The sequence below is a fragment of the Lithobates pipiens genome, unplaced genomic scaffold, assembly GCF_037356315.1.
Source record: "Lithobates pipiens isolate NorthernLeopardFrog02 unplaced genomic scaffold, aLitPip1_a1.2 Scaffold_18, whole genome shotgun sequence".
NCBI classification, from domain to species: domain Eukaryota; kingdom Metazoa; phylum Chordata; class Amphibia; order Anura; family Ranidae; genus Lithobates; species Lithobates pipiens.
The window spans coordinates 71265080-71292303 of NW_027507758.1; the positions used below are offsets into that span (position 1 = coordinate 71265080).

General features: G+C 43.2%; 1 protein-coding gene across 2 annotated transcripts in view; it reads right to left on the reverse strand.

The window, feature by feature from the left end:
* Positions 1-27224, reverse strand: part of GPATCH2 (G-patch domain containing 2) — a 219140-nt gene that overhangs the window by 175356 nt on the left and 16560 nt on the right. For both annotated transcript variants that reach the window (XM_077485776.1, XM_077485777.1), the window contains exons 2-5: positions 21988-22680; positions 17808-17869; positions 15821-16003; positions 12604-12683 (exon numbers count right to left, since the gene is read on the reverse strand). In XM_077485776.1, the coding sequence (XP_077341902.1) occupies positions 12604-12683; positions 15821-16003; positions 17808-17869; positions 21988-22680 (1018 nt within the window). The remainder of the gene's footprint in view (positions 1-12603; positions 12684-15820; positions 16004-17807; positions 17870-21987; positions 22681-27224) is intronic.

Below are 27224 nucleotides of genomic sequence, written 5' to 3' on the forward strand. Positions count from 1 at the left end.
GCTGAGCGAGCAGATCATTACTGATCCACCCCGTGTGCAAGGGGCCTTAGTGTCTCAAGAAATGAGATACACCTGATGTACTGAAGGCCTGATCAGATGTGATCAATTTTCAGTGATTGGCACCATAGTTTGTAGACTCTATAACTTTCACAAAGACCAAATAATATACACGAATGTGGGTTATTTTTACCAAAGATATGTAGCAGTATAGATTTTGGCCAAAATTTCTGAAGAAAAATGACTAATTAGCAAAATGTTATGACAAACAAAGAAAAAGGCTTTTTTTTCACAAGATTTACGTTTTTTTTTTTTATTTATAGCACAAAAAATAAAAAACTCACTAGTGATTAAATACCACTAAAAGAAAGCTCTATTTTTGTGAAAAAAAGGACGCAAGTTTCATATGGGTGCAGTGTTGCATGACTGAGTAATTGTCATTCAAACTGTGAGAGTGCTGAAAGCTGAACATTGGTCCGGTCAGGAAGGGGGTGTAACTGTACTGTATTGAGGTGGTTAAAGTATCCCCCCACCTTGTAAGACAACCCATTAAGTTTAAAATAGAAATGAAAGGCAAAACATTTGTGTATACATGAAAAAAAAAAAAATTATATTATATAATATACATAACCTACCAAGACATTACCGTCTACCTAAACTGACAGGCCAGGCAAGGAAAGCATTAGTAAGAGAAGCAGCCAAGAGGCCCATGGTAACTCCGGAGGAGCTGCAGAGATCCACAGCTCAGGTGGGAGAATCTGTCCACAGGACAACTATTAGTCATGCACTCAACACTCTTCCATAAAGGCCAGATTTGTAAGGAAGAAAGCCACCGTTGAAAGAAAGCCATAAGAAGTCCTGTTTGCAGTTTGAGGGAAGCCATGCGGGGGACACAGCAAACATGTGGAAGAAGGTGCTCTGGTCAGATGAGACCAAAATTTTACTTTCTGGTCTAAAAGCAAAAAGCTATGTGTGGCAGAAAACTAACTGCACATCACCCTAAACACACCATCATGTTGTGGGGATGCTTTTCTTCAGCAGGGACAGGGAAGCTGGTCAGAGTCGATGACATGATGGATGGAGTCAAATACAGGGAAATTTTAGAAGAAAACCTTTTAGAGTCTGCAAAAGACTTGAAACTGGGGTGGATGGTTCACCTTCCAGGAGGACAACAACCCTACACACACAGCCAGAGCTACAATGGAATGGTTTAGATCAAAGCATATTCTTTTTTGTCAAGAAATTTTATTATAAAAGAAAACATGTACAGAAAAATATCATTTGTATATGAACAGGTGTCAGAACAACAAAACTGTAGTAAAGAGGCAAATACTGACATTGCAACAGAAACCTTTTCATGCCGTCACAGGGTCTCTTATGGCGCGTACACACGATCAGACTGTCCGGCGGACAAACCGCCGGACATTGCAGCGGAGGTCCGCCGGACTTTCCAAACGAGCGGACCTGCCCACACACGACCGGACAAACCACCGGACTATGGCGGGAGTCCGCTGGACTTTTGAAATGAATGGACTTGGCCCCACACGGAGAAAAGTCCGTTAATTTTGAATGCGGCTCCAGGTAGACGGAACTAGACTAAAAGAGCTAGCAAAAGAGCAGAAGATAGTGGAGAAGTCCGGCGAGAAGAACCCCCAAAACGGAAGACCACCGGAGCTGTCCAATAAATTATTTTAAAAATATGTGTTGTGTTTTTTTCTTTACACTTTTTTTCACCAGGTGAATGGGTGGGGGACCGGTATCTGGGGGCCCCCCTTATTAAAGGGGGCTCTTGGATTCCGATAAGCCCCCTGCCCGCCACCCACACAACCAACGGCCAGGGTTGTCGGGAAGAGGCCCTTGTCCTCATCAACATGGGGACAAGGTGCTTTGGGGGTGGGGGGGCCCTGTGGCCCCCCTTCCCCAAAGGGCCCCCCCATGTTGAGGGCAAGTGGCCTGGTATGGCTCAGGAGGGGGGGGCGCTCGCTTGTTCCTACGCCCTTTTCTGACCGGCCGGGCTGCATGCTCGGATAAGGGTCTGATATGGACTTTGGGGGGGACCCCAGCGCTGTTTTTTTCGGCGTAGGGCTTCCCCTTTGAGTCCATACCAGGGGCCAGCGAGGTGTTAATCTTGCCGATGGGGGTGGCGACATTGACCTCCTTTGCTAGTCTCGTCTACCTGGAGCCGCATTCAAAATGAATGGACTTTTCTCCGTGTGTGGGCAAGTCTGTTCATTTCAAAAGTCTGGCGGACTAGCTCACAGACGGCCGGATTGTCCACTGGACTACCAAGTTCGGCGGTCAATTTTGAGTCAAAACTTCTAAGTCCGCCGGACTTTTGGAAAGAAAAAGTCAGTCCGAGCCCACACACGTCCGCCAGATAGTCTGATCGTGTGTACGCTACATTTGTCTCTTAATCCCTGCAGAGCGGTCCAACTTGCTTTGTTAAGCTCTGTCTAGTGATAGGACCTATATAATGCTTTACTTCCATTCTGGTCCTCAGGTTGTCTATCAAGAGAAGAGAACTTATTAAGGATAGTTAAATAGGTTTCTTTTGGGCTTGGTTGGTATGGGTCATGTTTGTCCATGGGGAATGGTACATTGGATCTCAAATCCAGTAGTGGACCTAGTTTAATTAAGCAGGGAAATAAGGGAAGTGAGGTGTAGTCACGAGGAGAATGTGTGTGTGTGTGTGTGTGTGTGTGTGTGTGTGTGTGTGTGTGTGTGTGTGTGGGGGGGGGGGGGGGGGGGGGGGGGGGTTTGTGAGGGTATGAAGGATTGGGGCCGAGATAATGTATGGGGGGAGGTGATGGGGGAGGGAGGGGTAAGGGTAGAAGGAGAGGAGGGGGGGGGTGACAGAGGTATGGGGATGGAAGAGAAAGGAGAGGGGGAGGAGAGAGGGAGAAGGAAAAAAAAAAAAGAGAGAGGTGGGAAGGGGAAAGGGGGGAGAGAAAAGGGATGAACGGGATGAGGGAAGGAAAAAAAACAAAAAACAAAACAACAATCTCTGACTCTTCTTCTCGAGTTTTGAAGGAGAGTGGGGGGTTTCTATTCCTAGGTTTAGTGTCTCTTGGGACTGGACAAGTTCCGGGGTCGGGGGGTAATCAGGAGAGTGGGTTGAGATTTGTGTACTGTTTTCGGTTTTTATCCCGCCGTTCCATTTACCGTTTCAAATTTGTTTCCTCCTCTCCCTCCTCCATCTCTCTCTTATTTATGGGATTAAATAAGGTTTGTCAAGATAATCCCCATTACCTTATGGTAGTAATTTGAGAGCTCTGGGATATGCAGGTGTAGTCTGAAATTGTATCCAGCATGCCCATTTTGTACTGAATTTTGAAGGTGTGTCTCGTGAGATGTGAATTAACTCTTCCATCCCAGTGGTTTTACTTATTCTGTGAAACCATTCTTTGATTGTGGGTACTTGGGAGGAGCCCCATTGTATAGGGATACATTTTTTGATGCATTGATCATATGCATTGTCAGGGATTTGTGGTATGTGACATGTGATCGGGGTGAATGATGAAGGAGAAATTGGCCGGGTATAGGTCTAGTTTATAAGAGGTTACTTGGGAGGTGATTCGGCATACTTCCTTCCAAAAAGTTTGTAATAGGGTGCAGGCCCACCTGATATGTAAAAGAGTTCCCTTGTCATTGAGGTATCTCCAGCATTTATCTGGACTGGAAGGGTAAAGTCTGTTTAGCAAGGAAGGGGGTGAGAGATGCTTCTAGGGGGGCCTAATCTTTGTGTGGGGAATGAACATTCCTGTCGACTATTGTGGAAAGGTGTATGGCCGTGAAATAGTTGTGATGTCAGGGACACAAATCCCCCGTAATTGTTTTGGCCGGGTGAGTTGCTTAAGGCTGATTCTAGGCCTCTGATCGCCCCAGTGAAATCTGGAACATATGCTTTTATGTGCCCTGAAGAAGGTTTTTGGGAAATGAATCAGATTTGTAGTATATATAGCAGTCTTGGTAGAGCATTCATCTTTAAGATTGTTGCTCTACCAAATCACGAGAATATAGGTTTGTTCCAATTTTTGAGTTCAGTAGTGAGATTGTTTAGAAGAGGTAAGTGATTTTTTTGTATATAGGTCAGAGAGTTTGGAAGGGATTTGAATGCCTAAATATGTAATATTTTCCAAAGAAATGGGAAGTTGTCTATGCATTGAGTTCTTATTTCTTGTGAGAGTGATCTGTTGAGGGTGTATGATTTAGAAAAAATGAATATTGAGGTTGGACAATGATTGAAAGCATTGGAATTCGGATAATAGGATAGGTATGGTGGTAGGGGTTCTGTAAGAAACAATAATTTGTCCGCAAAATCTGCGTATTTGTATTCCTTATTAGAAGTTTGGATACCCTTGATGTCCTGGTTGAGTTATTTTTTCTAGGAAGGGTTCCAGTGTGAGAATAAAAAGGATAGGGGATAGAGGGAATCCCTGTCTTGTACCATTGCGGATGGGGAAGGCATCTGACAGAGTGTTATTGACCCTTACTTTGGCCGTTGGGTTGGAGTACAAAAAAAGGATAAAGCTTAACATGCAAGGTCCCAATCCCATGGCCTGTGGAACTGTCTTCATATAGTCCCATGCCACTCTGCCAAACACCTTCTCTGTCTCGAAGGACAGGAAAAAGCCTTTTTTGCCAGTTTGTGTCATCAGGTAATATAGATTGATGCAAAGAAAAGGAGCTGCGCTAAGTAGTGACCACACAATGTTTGTTGCCAAAAAACTGGCTATATGTGTTACTCATAAAATTACCTTGTGATAAAAAACCTATATACTAAGCCAAACAAGCAAAACTGCGGTGTTATCAAATAAATACAGTGACATAATATGAAGTAACTACAATAGTTATTGATAATAGTGATATATAATCAAAAATGTCTTCATAAGTTCAAAAATAAAAATAAAATAAAAAAATAAAAAAATAAAGATATAAATATATATGCGAGTCTTTCAATGTCCGTGATTCAATATAAAGGTGACTTCCATACACACTGATATGTGAAAGACCTCCACCACATGAACACACTGCAGCTTACCAGACCTCAGTGGTCCCTTATTACAGGGGACCACACAGCGCAACTGGCTATAAACCCAGCCCAAGGTAGTAAGGGCGGAACCCGCAACTCCTCAGCCACAGACTGGACAGCGTCACAGCTTTTACAGACTGGTACCAAAGGGTATTCCCCAACTCAGGAGTGATCCACGGTAGTCAGATATATTGCGGGTAACCCAAAAGACAAGTAAAACTCACATAGCATGAAAACCTTTTTAAATTTATTATATCCAAAAAATGGACAAATGGACACTTACAATAAGCCCTTGTACACACGATCGGAGATTCCGACGGAATGTGTCCGATCGGAGCGTTTTGTCGGATATTCCGACTGTGTGTGGTATGCATCGGACTGTTTCCGTCGGAATATCCGTCGGACCAAATTTTCCAACTTGCCGGAAATATTTTCGGCCAAAATGCTCCGATCGGACATACTCCGATCATGTGTAGAGAATTCCGATCGGACAAAGTGCCACGCATGCTCAGATCAAATTCCTACATCAAAGCTATTGGCTACTAGCGTGAACGTAGTCCCATCGTAACTAAATTACGTCATCACGTTCTGAAAGATCGGATTTTCCGACAACTTTGTCCGACCGTGTGTATGCAACAGTTTCGGACAAGATCCGTCGGACAAAATCCGACTGACAAAATCCGACGGATTTGGTTGTCGGAAGCCCGAGACAACGGCTGGAGCTGGTGTGCTCTTCCCCATGGGGGGCTCTGGGGAGGCTGTATCACAGGAGGTTTTTCACCTTAAAGCATAGAATGCAGTACGGTGAAAAACCTTGAGAGGGTTTACAACCCCTTTAACTTGAATAACTCGATTCACAGGAACCAATACAGAGCAGCATGGAAAAACTGCTGAGATTATCCCAGATCTCCGACCGTGTGTACAAGGGCTAAGACGTTCAAATTACAGCATGTAGCGAGCTGGCCGGTCTCGCAAACAGCCCGTAGCTTCCGGGACCAAGCGCGTAGCGGTGACGTCAGGACGTCGCTCCCCCTCCCTACGCATTTCGTCATCTACAGGATGCCGTCACGGGGCACTGGCTACTCCTCTTCTCAAGTGCCCTGTTGGAGAGCCGATCTCTGCTCCAGTGTCTTGCTGCTGCGTCCATTGACAAAGACAGCAGGACTCGGCCTCGCCCATTGGATTTGATTGACAGCAGCAAGAGCCAGTGAAAGCTATCCAATCAGGGCCCGAGACAACGGCTGGAGCTGGTGTGCTCTTCCCCATGGGGGGCTCTGGGGAGGCTGTATCACAGGAGGTTTTTCACCTTAAAGCATAGAATGCAGTACGGTGAAAAACCTTGAGGGGGTTTACAACCCCTTTAACCTGAATAACTCGATTCACAGGAACCAATACAGAGCAGCATGGAAAAACTGCTGAGATTATCCCAGATCCACCATATATGCACCTGAAACGATATCAGCATTTAAAAACTGAAAAGTTGTACGTGGCAACAGAAGCCAATGTGTGGCAGATCCTCTAATGTAGGGAAGTTGTAGCTCTTGAAAGCGGTTGAATGATTTATTTTGTCCCTTTTTCAATCAATCACTTTATGGAATATTCCAAAATCAAACTGTTGCCCTAGGCAGGTGCTCTGTAGATGCTGCTTACTGGAGTTCCTGGTACTTCAACACATGAAGATGACTTTAGGAAAATTGGATGGCCAAAAGCACCTGAACAGAGAGGTGACAGTCCACATCACAGGGCACACCGACACCTATAAACTGTTATACCCCCTGTATGTACCACATCACACGACACCTATAACCTGTTATACCCCCTGTATGTACCACATCACATCGACACCTATAACCTGTTATACCCCCTGTATGTACCACATCACACCGACACATATAACCTGTTATACCCCCGGTATGTACCACATCACACCAACACATATAACCTGTTATACCCCCGGTATGTACCACATCACACCGACATATATGACCTGTTATACCCCCGGTATATATCGCATCACACCGACACCTATAACCTGTTATACCCCCTGTATATACCACATCACACCGACACCTATAACCTGTTATACCCCCTGTATATACCACATCACACCGACACCTATAACCTGTTATACCCCCTGTATGTACCACATCACACTGACACCTATAACTTGCTATACCCTGTGTTGAGAAACTGCCCCATGCATACATTTACAGAACGCCTTGTATTTTTTTTGACAATCTTCCTTTCCAATCAGAGATCACCTTGTATTCATTGTAAAAAAAATTCAAGGCATTCTGTGAATTATGGCAATGCTGCCATTAGGCCACAGCACCCATGTGAATGAGCCCCAAGACCTCACTCACATATACAGCTTTATTTATTACTCAATGCAGCTTTATCTTTCAGATTTAGCAGGGATTTTGTAAGTTATGTTATGTTTATGTCCACTAATCAAAATTGTATTGTATTTTTTTTTTTTTTGTGAAAAGAAAATGCCAAAAAAAAAAAGTCAGAAAATTCACAGGGAAAAAAAGGCAGCTAAATGCAATATGAGTTTAAAAACACCCATAAAAATGCAGCTAAAATGCTAAGCGCTTCAATATGAGTTTTTACTTGCCTTTTTTTATTCTCACAAGTATGAATGAGCCGTTAAGCATGTTTTGTATTACAACAGACTTAGAGGGGAATGCATAACACTTGAAACAAACAAAATCCCATGGACACAAGCCCTTCATCTAGTGGCCAGAATGTCTTTAACAGGTCATTGATGACCCTCAATTCACACAAAGATAAAACTCTCTATTTTTAGACTGCCCTCATCAAATCTGAGCTGCAATTAACGGTAGATTTTTTTAGAAAACAACAATCCTTTTGTGTAACCCTCTTATCCTCAATTGCATTGCAACTCTGTCTCCTTTTTATTTTGTAAGACTTTGCGCAAACTGTTGCATAAAAAAAAAAAAAAAAAAAAAAAAAATCTGTTCTATAATAATGTGTCAGTGGTGTGAACTGAAAAATCTCTGTTAAACAAAAATAAATAAATAAATAAAAATAAAAAAAAATAAAGATCTAATTTATAGGAAATAGGAGTTTATAAAACTAGTGAAAAGAATGGATTTCTTCAGAGGATAATTTCACTCGGATTTAACACAAGGAGAAGGCGATCCATTTTTAGACTTTCTATTTTTAGACATATAATGGTTTTTATTTTCAAATTTCACTGGATGGCTCAGCAGAAAACAACTGGCAATCCTTGGAAAACATCCTGGTGTGTTAGCTTTGTGAATGGAGCTTATGGCTAATGGAGCCATGTATTATGGATGTAATCTTTCATATACGATATTATACAGATCCTTATTACAGAGCAATCAGAAATAATGAATCATTTAATGTTTTAGATCGGCTCTTCTCAACATTTTTGCCCCAGAGGAAGCCTTGAAATAACCCAACATATCAAGGAAGGAACCTCTGCTAACAATACAGATAAACACATCCTCCTAACATACCTCTCACATAGGTAGAGCTTCATATTATTTTACTGGTAATCATATTTATCATCATAGATTCTGCAGGAGAGTCCCTACAATGGAGCTCCTCCTTTCACACTTCTGTGGCAGCAGTTACAAAGGGGAGTTTATTGGGGGGAGGGGGGGTTCTCTATTTTGGATATTACATGCATTGGGGGACATTTATCAAGTAAATTAGGAACACAATTAGTCATAAATCAGGCTACATCTCTTTCAGCAAAGTCTCTGCGACTGGTTTACTGACTTGTGCAACTATATTCCTGGGCAGCCAAGTGCAACAGTTCGCAAAGTTCACAGATAGGACAGATTTTCACCAAAAACAGACACAAAATGAAGAAGTGATCAGGGTCAGGATTACTGCAGTCACAAGTGCAGCCAAAGAATGAGTTTAGGGCTCAGGCTGTAACCTTGTAATAAATCTCTTTCATGATGCATCTCACTGCTCCTGTTTAGCATTTTTTTACCTTGCAACAGGATTGATACTTGTTGTGATCAATAGATTATATATATATATATATATATATATATATATATTATACACACACACACACGGTATCTCACAAAAGCGAGGACACCCCTGACATTTTTGTAAATAATTTTATTACATCTTTTCATGTGACGGGGGTACTCACTTTTGTGAGATACTGTATATATTATTTCTATTGCATAGTGCAGTCCACTGACCAGACCCAAACCTGTAACCTCTCCTACATCCAGGGCCAGCATAAGGCTGCTTAGGTAGCTACCTCAGGGTGCCAGAATAGGAAGGGGGGGGTGAGAAAAATTTGCTGCGGATTCAGATTTTTAACCATGCTGCAGACATGATTTTTAACACACTCCCAGCCAGAAGTGTGTGTACTTTTGTAAAGCCAACTCGGCTTTCAAAGTGAAAGTGATACAAGCGACTGTGAAGCCGCCGATCACTTCCACAACCACCGCAATGTGTCGCTCCATTGTCATGTTTACTGTGCTCTGCTGTTTCACCTGCAGGCACCAGGTGGGTTTCACCGGGAAGGGCGGCAGAAGCTCAACAGACATCCGTCCACTGAGCCTTCCTCCTGTGCACTGATCAGGAAGTGACATGTATGACGTCACTTCCTGGACCGGCGCTGTCATTCTCCGGGATCAGCGTCCAGGAAAGTGGCTGATGGAACGTGATGTGTGTTCAGTCAGCTGCAGTGGAGTACAGAGGCCACATCCAGGGTCTAATAGACCCCAGCTGTCTCATAGAGAGCATCTATCACATATATTCCATCACATAGGGGGTTAGTAGTCCAGTATGTGATTGCAAAAAAGTAATGTAAAAATAACCAAAAATAAATACATTTAGAAAAGTTAAGGAGACAAATTTGGACCAGACACACACAACAACACACGCCCACGTACGAAGACAGCAATTACTCTACACATGTCGCACATCACCGTACACGCTGGAGTGAGATCCACAATGTTAACGCCAGAGCTCCTGCATAACTGCTTTTAAAAGCATTGCAGATGAAAAAAAAATACAGGTCACTGAAATTATTTTCCGGTTTACACGCACACGCAATTTTAAGGTTTGACATGTTGGGTATTCATTTCATCAGTTCAACCTTTATATTTAACATAATATTGTGTAACAAACTACATTTATGTACTCAAAAATTTAATCTCATGTTTTTTTTTTTAAACAAACTTCTCTCCTACAGGGTGCAGCGTTGACTGCCGTTGTTGGTGGGGGAATGGAGGGAGTATAGAGGGGCCAAATGCACCTTTACCTGCTCTGTACAATGGTACTGCATAGAGTAGCCCAGATCCTCCACTTCTGGGGTCCCCCAACAGCACTCCTGGCTCTTCTCCCCTTTCAAGTGTCCTCATAACAAGCCACTTGAACTCGTGCAGCCTTGACCCAGAGCTGGGCTCTGTGTCTATTGACACACACAGTGAGCCTCAGACCCATCCCATGCTCTCTCCTACCAGGTTTTGACTGACAGCAGCAGGAGCTCCCTCCATGTCCAGTGAGGAAGGAGAGAGCGGAGAGATGCTGCTCTTGTGCACAGAGCTAGACTGAGATTGGGGGAGGGGCGCTGAACGCAGAAGCTTTTTCCCCTTAATGCAGGTAATGCATTCTGCCTCTGTAACCACTTCAAGTTGCAAAATATAAAACATTTGCTTCTGGGTTTAGATAAGCTTTAATATTCCTAACAGGAAGTAAATAACTTCCCACTGAACGATGTAGTTATCAGCTAATGTGGAGCAATTCATCCTTATTATAGGGTTTTCTATAGAAGCAGTGAAGTTGTCTAAAGCTGGGTTCACATTTGTGCACTGTGAGAATGTGTACAAAATCATGTGTGTTCCTGCAATGCACAAAAAACATTACTTTTGCAGGCACATGGAAGTGTCATTAAATCTTAATTACACCCCAATACACCTTGCTAACATACATGGTTTTGCATGTGCTACAATGCATGGAACAAAGTTAAAAAGTGATTCTAAAGAAAACATTTTTATATATAAAAAATAACAAACAGGTCATACTTTTGCACAGAGTATCGCCAATCCTCCTCTTCTCGGGTCCCCCGCCTGCACTCTGGGCCCGTCCCCCTTGCCGAGTGCCCCATAGCAAGCTGCTCGCTGTGGGGGCACTTATGCATGCTCGCTCCTGAGCCGGCTCTCTGCATTCATAAGACACAAAGCATGTCTCAGCCCCGCTCCCGTCTCACTGGTTGTAACTGACAGCAGCAGGAGCCAATAGCTCTTTCTGCTGCATCTCAGCCAATCAGGAGTAAGAGACCAAGCAGAGGCTCAGGTCTTCTGCATTTCGCTGGATCGAGATCGGGCTTAGGTAAGTATTAGTTGGGGCGGAGGGGGGAGCTGCACACTGACAGTTTTATACCTTCATGAATAGAATGCATGAAGGTAAAAAAATACCTTCAGCCTTTACAACCACTTTAAAAAAAAGAAAGTTCATGCACTTCATTTTTGCGCATAGCGCAGCTCGCTGAAATGAATAGACTGTTCAAACGGGACACGCATAATCATGAAAAACTGCACAAAAACGCACAATCACACCTGTTGTATGAACGGAGTACAACTGGAGACATGATACGCTGCTCAATCTCACATCCTAAGCATAAAGCTCTGAAGCTGTCAGCTTTTCATTTTTGATTCAGATATACCAATACGAAGACTGACATATACTTTATTATTAAAGAGGAACTGCAATCTTCTTACCTAATTTGTAATAAAAACATCTTTGCCATTCTGAAGCTTCCCTCCAAATACTTTGCATATCATTTTATATATTCTGTGATTCTGTACTTGCCAAATATGCTTCAGAAATCTCCCTCAGCTGAGTCTAGCTGCAACCATTTTAACTGTGGGCAGCTGAAGCTGCTGCCTGTTCTCTTCCTGGATTTACACAGACACACCTCCAGCTCTGCAGCTCTCATTGACCCTCTTATGGCTCATCCCCCCTCCTCTCCTGGCAAACTCTTACAAGAGTGAAAGAGAGCTGTGCATGATGTCATAAGCCTAGGCTTTTTATCAAACAGGAAGTGGGCTGTATAAGGTATTTACTGGCATAACAAAAAAATGTTTTATTATCCAAAGATAAAACAACAAGGGCAGAAGATTTAATAGATAGAAAGTTGAAAAAAATGACTGAAGTTCTGCTTTAAAATAGAGATGATATTCTGGTGCAAGATTTCAATAAACAGCGATTTATAATCAGAGCATGTTAGACACTACAAACGGATTCATGGAACCTCTTAATATCTCACAAAGTGGAACTCACATATACCTTGTGCCCAGGCAATCTTGTACTGTGCAGACAACCAATAATCTAAGTGCACAGTACCCCTCTGCCATCCAGAAATCTTATTTTTGAAGTAGCAAGACTGAAAGAAGGTGGCAGGCAGGAGTGTGTAACCTACATTCAAGAGCTGACCAGTCTTTTCCATATTATGGGCAACAATAAGTCAGATGGACATCACAGATACATCAAAGGGAATGAAACATGGCAATACAATAAAGAAAAAAGGTTGAAAACACACACACACATACCAGGGGGCTTGGGTTTATTGAGGACTTCCGAAGGTTTCTGGCTTGCATTGCATGTAGGTGACTTAGTCTGGCCTGGAAACCTAAAGAAAAATATATAAGGAGTCACATTACATAGCCTGAAAAAAAGGCACAAGTCCATTCATTCAGATCAACCAATAGAAAAAAACACACACACACACACACACACACGGAGCATTCATATACACAATCCTATACCTATAATTAATCCATAAAAAGGCAAAAAAAAACCTTAAAGCGGACCTTTCCGCTCATCGGAACCCTCCCCCCCTCCGGCGCCACAATTGGCACCTTTCAGGGGGGAGGGGGGTGCAGGTACCTGTACAGTACAGGTATCTGCACCCACTTCTGGGATAGCTCTCTGCAGAAAGGGGCGTAGATTACGCCCCTTTCCGAAAGTCCCCGGCTGCCTGCTGGGAAGCACACAGATCCCAGAGGCAGCGGGTCCATCCTTATTGCGCATGCGCAATAGGGAAACGGGAAATGAAGCCGAAAGGCTCCACTTCCTGATTCCCATACCCAAGATGGTGGCGGCAGCACCCGAGAGACGATCGAGAGATCGGCTTCGGGTGCCGACATCGCGGGCGCGCTGGACAGGTAAGTGTCACTATTTTAAAAGTCAGCAGCTGCAGTATTTGTAGCTGCTGGCTTTAAAAAAAAAAAAAACGCGGACTCCCGGCGGACTCCCGCTTTAAAGATTGATTCAATTGCCCCAGCGAGGGTGCAAAGCTTTGCAGGCTCCTTAGTATAAAAAAACCCCCCAAAAAAAAAACATATTAATCAGTACACCAAAAGGTCTACTGATTCTTTAAAGAAGGACTCTGGGGTACCAACAGAAATCCACATACAAATACACCTACCTATATAAAGCAACAGTTAGGTTTATAAATATATTACTCACAATGTAGGAGAAAAGTCTAATACAATATTTATGACGTCACGACCAAATTCTGTTGGTTCTGCCGGAGGTGGCACTGCAGGGATCACATCAGATCCTGCCCTCTCACTCTACAGTGTTTACAAACTACAGTTCCCATCAAACAAAAGGAATAATGTAGTGAATGTGGGCGGGTTCACTGAAAGCATGTGACTTTTCGCAGGGGCGTGCTTACACTGACCTGAGAGAGCAGAGGAGACTGCCGGACTGTCCCGCCTACCATGACCTCAAATGAGGCAGGACAGACCAATAAATAGAGAAAGAGACGGCGCCCTCTAAGTGCAGCAATAAAGTTACTCAAATTTATTAAAAACGGTTTAAAAACACTCACATTAGATTAGTGGTGTAAAGGCACATCTTAGATACAGTGTTTCATCCGTATGTCCATAGGCACGACTCATGGGGCTGTAGTACAGGGTTCACAGCATCTAACTTTTTGGCCGATGGTTAGTGGCTTAGTCCATTCCATGAAGTTCTTCAGGATGGTCAGGATGGTCGAGGTAGTGCTGGTCACTGTAGTGCCCTTGGTCAGATCTTCAGGGAGTCTGTGTGACCAAGGGCACTACAGCGACCAGCACTACCTTGACCATCCTGACCCAGTCTCCATTAATAGGATATTCCTGATACATGCTGGTGCTGTCACAGAATGAGAGGAACATGCCTGCATATATGGTGGGAAGATAGTTGTAGTCGCCCCTTCTGGAGAAGGATCTTTCAGATTTATATTGAAATCTACCATGAATCTCTCACTCCCTCCCCTAAAATAGATCTATTATCTATTCTCCTGGGTTTGGTCAAGTCTCATAGACAGTGTGAATTTCTTTGGAATTCGCACAATTCCCCCATCAACAGAGACAAAGACAGTGTTGACAGGGAAATCCCTCCTGCCAAGCCATTACCTTCTCCCCGCCGTTAGAAGACAGTGATTATCGCTAGCTGCTTCCGATAATCACAAGCGAATCCGGCAGGCAAGTAGTACCCAAGTTGAGCAATCAACTTGGTACATTCAGCCTGCCCAATAATGGTTCAAATCTCACCAGAAACCAACCAAAGATTCGAACCAGCCTTAGATTTTAAGATTGTGACTAGTTCTCTTATGGTGGCACATACAGTACATGCAGTTACACATTCATTAAAATAATGTTTTTTTTCTCTAATACAAAATGAAAAGAAAAGGCATCTTTTCACAATTCCTTACATTGCAATGTAAAAGAAGGTTATATACTTTAAGTGAATCAGGTTCTACTGCACCACACAATACTTCAAGTCCAACATGCTTCAGACATTTGGAGCTATGTTTAGGTAGCTAATGGAATAAGGATAGCATAAGCTGCAAAGAATAGATATCTTTTAGCAGGTAAACATGTGCATATATACTGATCAACCATAACATTATGACTACCTAATATGGAGTATGTTCCTCTTTGCCACTAAAACAGCCCTGACCCATCAAGGCATGGACACCACTAGACAAAGCATCACACTGCCTCAGAGGGCTTGTCTTCTTCCCATAGTACATCCTGGTGCCAACTCATCCCCAGATAAGAAACACACATACACCCAGCCATCCATATGATGTATAAGAAAATGTCATTCGTCAGACCAGGTCACTTGCTTCCATTGCTCTGTGGTCCAGTTCACCAGCCCATTGTATGCCCCTTTGGCTGTGGACACAGATTTGAATGGGCACCCTGACCAGTCCGTGGCTATGCAGCCCCATATGCAATGTGTTCTGACACCTTTCTATCAGCATTAACTTTTTCAGCAATCTGAGCTGCAGTAACTCTTCTATTGGATTGCACTACACAGGCTGGTCTTCGTTCCCTGTGCATCAATAAGCCTTGGCTGCCCATGACCCTGTCGCCAGTTTTCTTTCCCACTTTTATTGGGTACTGACCACTGCAGACTTCCAACAACAGCTGCATTTTTGGAGTTGCTCTGACCCAGTCGTGTAGCCGTTACAATTAGGCCCTTGTCAAAGTCACTCAAATATTTACACTTAAGTATTTTTTCAGCACATGAACTTCAGGGACGACATGTTCACTGCCTAATATATCCCACCCACTTTCAGGGGCAATTGTCATGAGATAATCAATGTTATTTACTTTACCTGTCAGCGGTCATAATGTTATGGCTGATCAGTGTATGTATTTTTAGTGGTTTGGTCGGAGAACCAATTTATTTGTGGAAAAACACTGCAATCTGACTTGTTAGATGTTAAAACAAAAAATATATTAGGGGACACAAGCCAGAAACGCTTACCTCTCTGTGCAGATGGTGACATTAGAGGGAAGGAGCCGGTCAGGATACTCTCGAATACTGGGTCGGGGAGCTCCCTGTTTAGCTCTGTGGAGTCCCCCTGCTCCCACCATGGTATAACGCCAGTGATGCCGCAGGCTCCTCCCGATTCGCCTTCATAGAACCAATCACTCTGTTCATCATCACCTGCAACACAAAATGAAGCCTATATTTGAGCAGTGACCACTCTCTCCGATCCCGTAATTTACAAAACACGCATCCACAATCACTGGACGGAACTGGTACTATTATACTAATCACCCTCCACCCAGCTGCTTACTTAGTTCCAGGACCACAGCCTATTCCTTTATTACCAGCTTTTCCAGCCAAAATCTCTTTAGTGCACTAAGGGGTTGATTTACTAAAACTGGAAAGTGTGAAATCTGGTGCAGCTCTGCATATAAACCAATCGCCTTCCAGGATTTTTTTTGTCAAAGCTTAAAGTGTTTTTAACCCCCCAAAAAAAAAACGGATCCTGTTCCTTTAAAGCATTTTATACAGATTAGGAGGAGGAGCTCTCTCTACATTTTAAAGCGGAGGTTCACACAAAAATTGAACCTCCGCTTTTCGGAACACTCCCCCTCACCGGTGTCACATTTGGCATCTTTCAGGGTGGAGGAGGGTGCAGATACCTGTCTAAGACAGGTATTTGCACCCACTTCCGGGCAAAGACTCACACGGGAGTCTATGCCTCTTCCCGTCCTGCCGTGCTGTCTGCTGGGACACACACTGGTCTCAGAGACAGCAGGGAGCATTCTGATTGCGCAAGGCTTCATTTCCTGATTCCCATACCGAAGATGGTGGCGGCAGCATCCGAGGACCGAGGGATGGTTTGGCCTCGAGTGCCGACATCGCTGGACCCTGGGGCAGGTGAGTGTCCTTATTTTAAAAGTCAGCAGATGCAGTATTTGCAGCTGCTGACTTTTAAAAAAAATTATTTTGCAGGACTCCCGCTTTAAATAGAATAATAAATCATATATAATAAAACAAACAGTTAAAGTGTAACAAGTAATAACGTTTTTCCTAAAGTAATTGTAAGTTGAAGATATATAATGTTATGGGAAGTAGTGTAATATGAATATATTTTTAAGACAAAAGGGATTGAATGGATGTGTTTGTAAGAAAGAAGAAAAAAAATTAATAAAAAAAATACATGCTGTGGAAAGCAAAAAGGTACTTATTTTTTGTTTTTTATTAAAATAATTACAGTGACATCATCCATGTATATAAAGAGATGGGATAATATAGATTAAACAGGTGTGTTTAGTATCACTTTAGCATCTTTAGCAACATGTAATGTGTATACAGTGTTGCAAGAAATTTTGGCTTTACCGTCCAGCCACCACACGTGTCCGAGGATTGTAAGCCACCACACAAGGCCTGAGGATTGTAAACTGCGAGTGCGCACTACCAGCACACTGGACCGAGCCGTCACTGACAGTTCTTGGTCAAGGCTTCTGATTGGGAGCCAGAGGGACAGGCTCCCCATCATGTGACTGCTGTGAGATCCAATCACAGTGATCACATGATACAGAAGGCAGGCGTGTAGAGGTTAAACAGGCTTATATATATATATATATATATATATATATATATATATATATATATCCTTCTGCTCCAGAAACCCTTCCATTAAAGATCTCTCTCCCAACGCATTTAGATGCGAGGGCTTACACCTTACTGCATATAGACAAGGCTTTAATTACATCAAAGTGCTCAATGCCTGTGACAGATAATCATATGTACAGTAATATTATGTACACAATGATTTGCCCAAATAAGAATCATTAAAAGTCTAACATAAGCACATTAGATCCACGAATTATGCTCCTGTCACAGCGCGGAAATCCTGCAATGTTTGGTCTTCTCCGACAGTATTAATTAGAAGGCGTAAAATGTTCCACTAATTAGCACGTTTCAATTAGACTTCACAGTATAAATGTTTCAGTACCTTGGCGTCCCTCGTCGTTCGTAAACAAGCCGGCGTCGCTGCTGCTAATACTGCTGGATTCGCTGGAAAAAAAAATGGAGAACAAAACGATCAATCAGGGCAGGCAAAAATATACAGAATTCAAAAGTCATTTTCTTTATTTTCTGGGTCCAAAAAAAAGGAAAGGAAAGAAAATCAAATGTGTTTGTAATCAGGCTGCAAATGCCATGGTTTTATGAACTGCCGAGCATATTATTTTTGGCACATAAAACCTCAGGAATCTAATGGGACACTGACAGGGAGCCAGATGTGTCTGCATGGAGGTGCTGACACAAGTGATGAATTTTATTATTTGCCTCCATCAAACGCTCGCTGCTCCCTTTTTAATGCCGAGCCATTCGGTGTGATCTCAGAAGACGGCTGCTCCAGGAGGGAGCAATGTTGGCTGGAAAAGTCTGTTGGAGACTTTCCTTTTGCAAATAAAAAACACACCAGCCTGAAAAAAAAAAAGAGATTAATCTTCGCAAAGCTCAAAAGTTGTTCACAGCAAAGATCAGCAACTAGACAAGGTTAGCTGAACTTCTGATTATTGGGAGGATACAAAAGTCTGCGCTATCCAGGAACACGATTGGATGCTAGAATGGGGCTGGACCAATCCCAGGAGCCAAATTACAAGCATGCATACAACGGACACCTGGCATCTAACGCTACAGTCTTTTATTTTTTCCTACGGTTGTCAATTTAAAGAAAAATGAATAGTCCATTAGGGGCTTGTTTACAACAAGTGCAGTCAAACGCATTTTTAAACTCAATACAAGCGCATATTAAAAAAAAAAAAAATGAATAAAAAAAATAAAATAAAATGAATGGCCTAGATTACATCACTGTAGTGCATTTATGTGCATAAAAAAAAGAAAAAAAAACAGTATGCTGCATTTTTTACACTGGAATGCACACAAAGCATGTGAATGCAAATTTTGGCAACCAAAACATATTGGGAGAAAATTTTGTTTTTGGCATTTTTCCGATAATGGCGCCGAAAATGTATGCAAATTTGCCAGGATTTTACTGTGCTTATGGTGCGTTTTCCATAGGTCATGTGATGCAAAAACCAAAAAAAAAGGTAACAAGGGTGCGTTATTGATGCTTAAAGTGATAGCGCCTCTAGAGATAATAAACATAGGGGTAGGTACCATCATCCCATAATTGTATAAAGAGAATAGGGAAAAACTCATATAAGGGCTACTCCAGATAGTACCCTTGAGCAAAAAATGGTGAAGGGGACTATTACGGTACCTATATAATGTACTCACAGATAATATAAAATTATATCACATTTAACATAAATTTAAGACAATACAGAAATATATACATGGAAAACAAAACACTGATTTTTGCATAGATCTTCAATATAAAACACAGGGATTTATAACTTTACAGATGACCATACAGATATGTGAGGGCTCATTGTTGTGGGATTAGACGTGTTCCTCGACCGGTTTCGTGGCTGTATGCCACTTTCTCAAGAGAATGGAGAAATAAAAACCAGCTATAACAGATAATAAAGCAGCGATCAATTAAATGGAAATCTCAAGCACTAAGTTGCCTATGGACAGGAATTTTTTTTTTTTTTTAAATTGCTGCTTTATTATCTGTTATAGCTGGTTTTTATTTCTCCGTTCTCTGGCCCCCCGTGTCCGCCCCCAGGGGGGTTACCTGATTGTAGGGTGTCTCAAATAGTGCCGCCTGCTGCCACAAAGGGTCTTCTGGGTGAGTCACCGAGGTTCTATATAAATACTCCAGGCACAATAATACATTATATGTATGGTTTAAAATTAATTTTTGATGAAATGATTGTAAGAAGTACGGTATGTCCTTTTATAGACGTTATGGGTGACGCCTCTTGAGGAAGCTGCATACAGCCGCGAAACCGGTCGAGGAACACGTCTAATCCAACAACAATGAGCCCTCACATATCTGTGAGGTCATCTGTAAAGTTATAAATCCCTGTGTTTTATATTGAAGATCTATGCAAAAAATCTGAGTATTGTTTTCCATATATATATTTCTGTATTGTCTTAAATTTATGTTAAATAAATGCGATATAATATTATATTATCTGTGAGTACATTATATAGGTACCGTAATAGTCCTCTTCACAATTTTTTGCTCAAGGGTACTATCTGGAGTAGCCCTTATAGGAGCTTTTCCCTATTCTGCGTTATTGATGCGTTCTTGCATACATTTCAACGGGTTGCATTGTTGGTGCGTTTTTTAAACTAATCATAATCAACGCAACCTCTATTAAAAAAATAAAGTGCTAATCAAAATAAGTGAATATAATTACTTAGAACTAAATAAAAATTGCTGCTTGCACCAAAAAAACTAGCTAGTGCAGGACAACCTAAAATAAGATCTATATAAAGTGCATGTGCAACAAAAATTTCATATCACATCAATAAAAAATAAAAAAAATCTGTGAAATTATAACAACATTCATGCAAATGTCCATATGGCTCCAAAACATCCAAAAGAATCACAAAAGATAGTCCATTAACAATGCTATTCTACAGCCGTGCTTGACAAAGTGATTGTATTAGAAAAACTGAACATAAAGTGCCGGTGCATTTCTCCACCAGTGCTTACTGTCCTCTTTCCTCACGTTAAGACCCGTTTCACCAGTGAGCCAAACAAAGCAAGCTCTTCCCTTTTAAGACCCCTTTCACATTGGGGTGTTTTTCAGGCGCTTTATCGTTAAAAAAAAGTGCCTGTGAAGCGCTTGAAAGAAGCCTCATCTGCAGTCCCAATGTGAAAGCCCAAGTGCTTTAAGAGCCCTTTCACAATGTCAGCGTCTGAAAGACGCTCGTAAAGCAACGCTTAACTAGCAGCGCTTTACCAGCGCTTTTCGAGCCCTATTGGGGCACTTTTAACCCCTGCTAGTGGCCAAATAAAGGGTTAAAAGCGCCCACAAAATGCTGCTGCCAAAAGCGATTGTCAGGCGTTTTGCAGGCGCTTCCCATTGATTGCAATGGGAAGGGGCGCTTTAGGAGCGGTGTATTCAGGGATATAATGAACGCCATTTCCTGCGCTGGTGATTTTAAAGAAAAATTTCTACCTGTTTTAACAGAATCTCTCAGCAATGACGCGACTCCAGGCTCTCTGCTCTCCCCGTCTGATAGCGCCAGTGGGTGGGGCCGAGACTCACCTGCTGAAGTCAGCCGGGGAAGCGAGAAAGAGAAAGCCTGGAGTCACTTGATTGCTGGGAGACGCTGCTAAAACAGGTAGAAATCACCCTTTTTAGAGTTGACAGGAAGGGGAGGAAGGAGGAGGACACTGGGAGACACAAAAGAGCTCCAGATAGCAGCGGATGATGGAGGCACGTAAACTGACCACGGTGTCAGGGCTCAGCAGCTACACTGTGGTTAGTTTACAGGGGGAAGGGCAGAGCCAGCCAGGATCAGACAGGTTTTTTAGGCGATACAGAGGGCCAAAATGACACAGCACAAGCACTGTGCCGTACAACATGCTTTAACCACTTGCCAACTTCATTCGACAAGGCGGCTTGGCTGCGCAAACCGACGTACCTAAAAGTCAGTCCGTGCATGTGGAATGGTGCACTCCCGCGTGTCTGGCTGACACCCGCAATCCAAGTACAGAGAGGCAGAATGGAGATCTGCCTAAGTAATCAATTTCATCATCAATTGTTTCATCTCAGTGCATCACCTGAGGCCAGTCACTTCACAAAATTTACCTGGAGATCACGGCTGCAATCTCAGGCTCCTGCAGGCTGGCAGTGTAGCTGTCTGCCTGTACCTCATAAGGGCAGGCAGTTACTGAATAACAGAAAGAAACAATTAACTACTTAAGAGTGCTCACCAACCATAAAGGCTGTCAGTACTTGTAGTTCATTCATTCACAGAGCTCTGTGAATGAATGATGCGTCCGTGTGGTCGGGCCGCATTCTTTTCCCATTGTGACAGCGGGTGCTGGGAGAAGATCCCCAGTCCGCTGTCGGGGGGAGGTTGCAGGAGCAGAACATGTAACAAAAAGGTGAACATATCCTTAAATACAGCTATGGAAGGGCACTTTAATTATGGGCAAACCAATAGCAAGATTTGCCCAATGGTATGAGTACTTGCCCATCCCCTAACAAGATACAAAGAACTCATGCTTTACTCCCCCATGTTATCCCAAGTACAACCTGTCACTCATGTTCTCGTCTGACCCCTTCTGTTCTTCATATTCCATCTTGTCTTTGTTTCCAAGTCCCATGTCTTCTCCTTCTACCACAACTCCCTCATCGGGAACTTCATGCCCATGTCTTGGTGGGGCCATCTTCCTTTTTTTCACTTTGCTCTTCATTACTTCCAGGTGCTGATAATGTTTGCAGTCATTGTCTATTGGCTGATCACGACCTTGAGTCAGATTTAGCGCACTAGTGATGTCTGCCGGAGGGTCTATGGCCATCCGTTTCACTTTCCGTCTCCTTCGTAAGGTTCTGCTGTCAGCAACCAAGTCAGACTCATGCCACAAAGGCCTTTTATTACGTATAGTATTGATGTTTGAGGATGGTCTTCTTTTGGCTAGTAAGAGCTGATCGTCGGAGTCGCTGTCTTTTTTGTTGTTACTAGTGCACTCCCGATAGTCCTTGCTCTGTTCTTCTAAACTGGAGTCGGAGCCATCGCTAAGGCAGTGCCCGGGCTCCCATGGGTGATGGGTATTGTCAGAGCGCCTTTTCCTGCCTCTCCGCTTGCGCGCTTGCCGTTTCAGGAGACATGAGATGCTGCGGGAGTGATCTCCGGTGTCTGCAAAGCATCCTCTGGCCTGCTCGGAGCTTTCTTCTAGCGCTGACACAAGATCATGGACAAGCTCTTCCATAGTCCTACTGAAATGCCTGTGGAAAAAGAGAAAGATATCACCATAAAAGAAGACAATTTTACATTTTAGAGAACACACCCATATATATATCTTTTTTTTTTTGCAGCCAAACTGGGAAGACACCTACTTTATCTATGTTTCCATTCACATAACATAACTTTAACCTAGTGCCCACCGCTCACAGCAAAATACTGCAAGTTGGGTGGCAAGTGCGGCAACATACGTGTATGTTGCCGGCTTGTTTCTGGGTGTGGGAAGTGCCCCGCGCCCCCCGCCAACCCGTGCTGTGATTGGACACAGCAAGAGTTTGGCAGCAGCTTTCAGCCAATTATTTCAGCTGAAACTTGCTTCCAATCACACACAGAGGTCTGCGTTTACAAATACACAGAACTCTGTGTGCATAGGAACAGTGATCTGGCTGTTTCTGCTCCCTGAAAAGCATGGAAAAAAACAAACAAACAGATTAGTAATCTCACATTATATATTGTAAGGCCTCTTTCACACGGGGTGGATCAGTAATGATCTGCCCCGTGATGATCCGCTCGCTCAGTGGGGATCGCTCCGTTGTCCCCGCTGAGCAGGCTGCGGACAGGGCGGTCTCCGCACACTGTGCGGGGACCGCCCTGTCAGCTCTCCGCTCTCCTCTATGGGGATCGGATGAGCACGGACCGTGTGTCCGTGTTCATCCGATCCGCTCTGCAGACGGATAGAAAAATAGGATTTACCTCCGTCTGCAGAATTGGACTGTTGTGGAGGCGGAGGAAATCGGGTGTCTGCGGATGTTCATCCGCAGACACCCGCTATCCCATAGGGATGAATGTATGTCCGTATTTCATCTGCAAACGGATGGATGAAATACGAACATATCATCCGCATGTGTGAAAGGGGCCTAAGGGCACACAGTTAAACCCTTGAGCACCCCTAGATGTTAGCCCCTTCCCAGCCAGTGTAATTAGTACAGTATTATCACTAAATTCATATCACTAGCAACGTCAGTGTCAGTTAGCACCAAAATGCCCACCACCCCAATACAGTCATACTATACAAGTCGCTGATCACCATTAGAGTATTCCGTCTATACCTGCGTAAATTCCAGTATATATATACACCAAAGTTTGTGGATGCTAGAGCATTCACATAAACCAATATTATACACTTATTGGGATTGGTTTTACCAAAGACATGTAACAGAATATATTTTGGCCAAAATATATTAAAAAATATATTTTTTTTTATTGGATATGTTTTATAACAGAAAGTAGAAAATATTGTTTTGTTTTTCTTTCACCATTTTCAGTCCTTTTTAATTGATCTATTAAAAAATAAAAGCCCAGCGTTGATCAAATACCACCAAAACAAAGCTGTATTTGTGTGATAAAAATATATATATATATATATATATATATATATATATATATATATATATATATATATATATATCTCACTTGTGTAGTGTTGTATGACCGGCAATTGCGAGTTAAAGTAGCGCAGTGCTGAATAGCAAAAAATGCCTTGGTCATGAAGGGGGTAAAATGTTCCGTTCCCATCTGTACTGTGTTAGCAAATCTACATTATCAGTAGACAATCAGAAGTGCACACTGTGTGCCAACAAAGGATAAAACGGAATGAAACCAAAAAACTAAAATATATTTGAGTGCAGCTTATCAATTCAAAGGGGTGTTCCAGCCTTAAAAAAAAAAAAAATTTAAAGTCAGCAGCTACAAACACTGTAGCTGCTGACTTTTAATAAGGATACCTACCTGTCCAGGGCGCCCCCAATGTTGCCCCTCCCGAGGCCGATATGTCCCTTCAGTGGAAGGAATAATGCTTAAAGGAGAAGTCCAGCCAAAGCTCATTTGGCTGGGCTTCTCCTATGGTTCACAGGAGTGCAGTTCGCTTTGAACTCCTGTGACCTGTTTTCAGCAGAGAGCGGCCTGAAGTCCCTTGCCTATTGCCGTCACAGATATAAGTCCAGGCACCATGTTATCCCGACAATAAAGTCTGAATTCACCAGGTGCCTGGACTGGCACCCATCTCAGGCTCTCAGCGAGTCGCTAAGAGCCTGAGACAGCCACTCTCGTCCCCTCTACAGCTCAGCACTCCAATGAGTATGGAGCGAGATGAGCAGAGAGTGACTGACAATCTACAGCTTTCTGCTCACGAAGCTCTGAAAACTGAGTGATTGGTGGTGTTCAATCGCTTGGTTTTCAGTGCAGAGGCGCAGGGGAACAGATGCAGCATTGGACCAATTCTGCATCCACCTAGGTAAGTATTAATCTTAAATAAAAAAGAAACCCATACTTCTCTTTTAATTGTTGACGTTAGTGGCAGAAATTATGCCCCATAGTTCATGTCAGAGGGATAAATAGTGCCTCATCGTTGGGTATCAGTGGAAGAAACAGTTCCCCCTTTGTTGGGTGTCAGTGGAAGGAATAGTGCTAAATTGTTGGTGTCAATGGAGGAGATATAGTGCCTCATTGTTGGTGTCAGTGGAGATATAGTGCCTCGTTGTTGGTGTCAGTGGAGATATAGTGCCTCGTTGTTGGTGTCAGTGGAGATATAGTGCCTCGTTGTTGGTGTCAGTGGAGATATAGTGCCTCGTTGTTGGTGTCAGTGGAGATATAGTGCCTCGTTGTTGGTGTCAGTGGAGATATAGTGCCTCGTTGTTGGTGTCAGTGGAGATATAGTGCCTCGTTGTTGGTGTCAGTGGAGATATAGTGCCTCGTTGTTGGTGTCAGTGGAGATATAGTGCCTCGTTGTTGGTGTCAGTGGAGATATAGTGCCTCGTTGTTGGTGTCAGTGGAGATATAGTGCCTCGTTGTTGGTGTCAGTGGAGATATAGTGCCTCGTTGTTGGTGTCAGTGGAGATATAGTGCTTCATTGCCGATGTTGGTGGCAGAAATGATAACCCATTGTTGAAGTCAATGGGAGAAATTCTGTCTCATATCAGTGGGGTGAAAAGAGCATAATAAAGGCAAGCAAAGCACCGCATTCTGGCCCCCAGGCCAGTTTGGAGACAATTCATCTATAAAGTAAGAAAGTTCCTGTTAAAGATTTGGGGTGCAGCATTTCCTGTGAAGTGTAAATTGATGTTTTTGTGTTCTGCCCTGAAAAATACTTTTTTCAAATGTTTGAGATCATTTTGAATAGGAAATAGGAGTACAATCCCTACTCCAAGGAAGCTTACAATCGAACGTCCTTTCCATTTATACACCAAGCATAGGAACCCACCACCAAAAAGACTACAATGTCCCTACATTGGTCATTATTGGTCTACACCTTCTCCTTCTGGTAAAGGGTGAATTATTAATATCTGTCTACATTCTGCTTGCTGCAGCTCAGAACCCGACAGAGTCACCTGATCGCTGTTCATCTTCCAACTCGATCGCTGGAACACATAAGTCTCTTCCTCTGTGCTCTCTTCAACAATGCCGTCTGTCTGGCAAGCGCCTTTCCCTGCCGGGATATCATGGAGAGGACGACACAACCAGAAGCCAAAAAGCCTTTCAGGCATAAGCTATTGTGCCTATGAAGACATTATTCTGTTTGGCACTAACGAGGGTAACAAGCACAAAAGGGCTCGGGGAACAAATCGTCCATTCACAAATCTGTATTATAGCAATTTATTAGCCTCTATCAATTTCTGCACAGCTATAACCATATATTATAACGGGGTTATCCGAGAAAGATGGTCTTCATAGCCCAACTGTGCAGGCTGGTCAGATGTGATTGGTAATCAAGTAGGGAAAATCATTGAGCATTTCAACAGAAAAAAGATGCTTTCATTTTAAAAATTGATTTTTTTTTTGGTTTTTACTATTTGTTTTCCAGATTTACGGTAAATATAAAAAGGACAAAAGGAACCCACAGACATGATAGGATTGTCGTGCGATCGAGTGGGGAATCAGCACGTTTGGAGAGAGCAGATCCATGCTAGGTCATGTGGCCTCGGGAGAAGAAATGACCCCTGTATAGATTATATTGGTCAATTAATAACACTGAATATCTGAAATGAGACCAATGCCCGTTGTGTCGTGATTTAGGTCAGTATTATTTTAGCACATGGGTCACGTTAAATCTTACATACCTAGGTGGCTGCAGCATTGGTCAGATACTGCATCTGTCTCCCGCTGGCTAGAAGGCTGAGAAGCAAGCGATCAAACACCACTGATCGCTAAGCTCTCACTGCTCCCCAAGCAGAGAGCTGGTGACTGTCACACTGTTTATCCAGGAGCGCCCAGCAGTGCTCCCCCTTATATCCAGGAGCGCCCAGCAGTGCCCCCCCTTATATCCAGGAGCGCCCAGCAGAGCTCCCCCTTATGTCCAGTAGCGCCCAGCAGAGCTCCCCCTTATGTCCAGTAGCGCCCAGCAGAGCTCCCCCTTATGTCCAGTAGCGCCCAGCAGAGCTCCCCCTTATGTCCAGGAGCGCCCAGCAGAGCTCCCCCTTATGTCCAGGAGCGCCCAGCAGAGCTCCCCCTTATGTCCAGGAGCGCCCAGCAGAGCTCCCCCTTATGTCCAGGAGCGCCCAGCAGAGCTCCCCCTTATGTCCAGGAGCGCCCA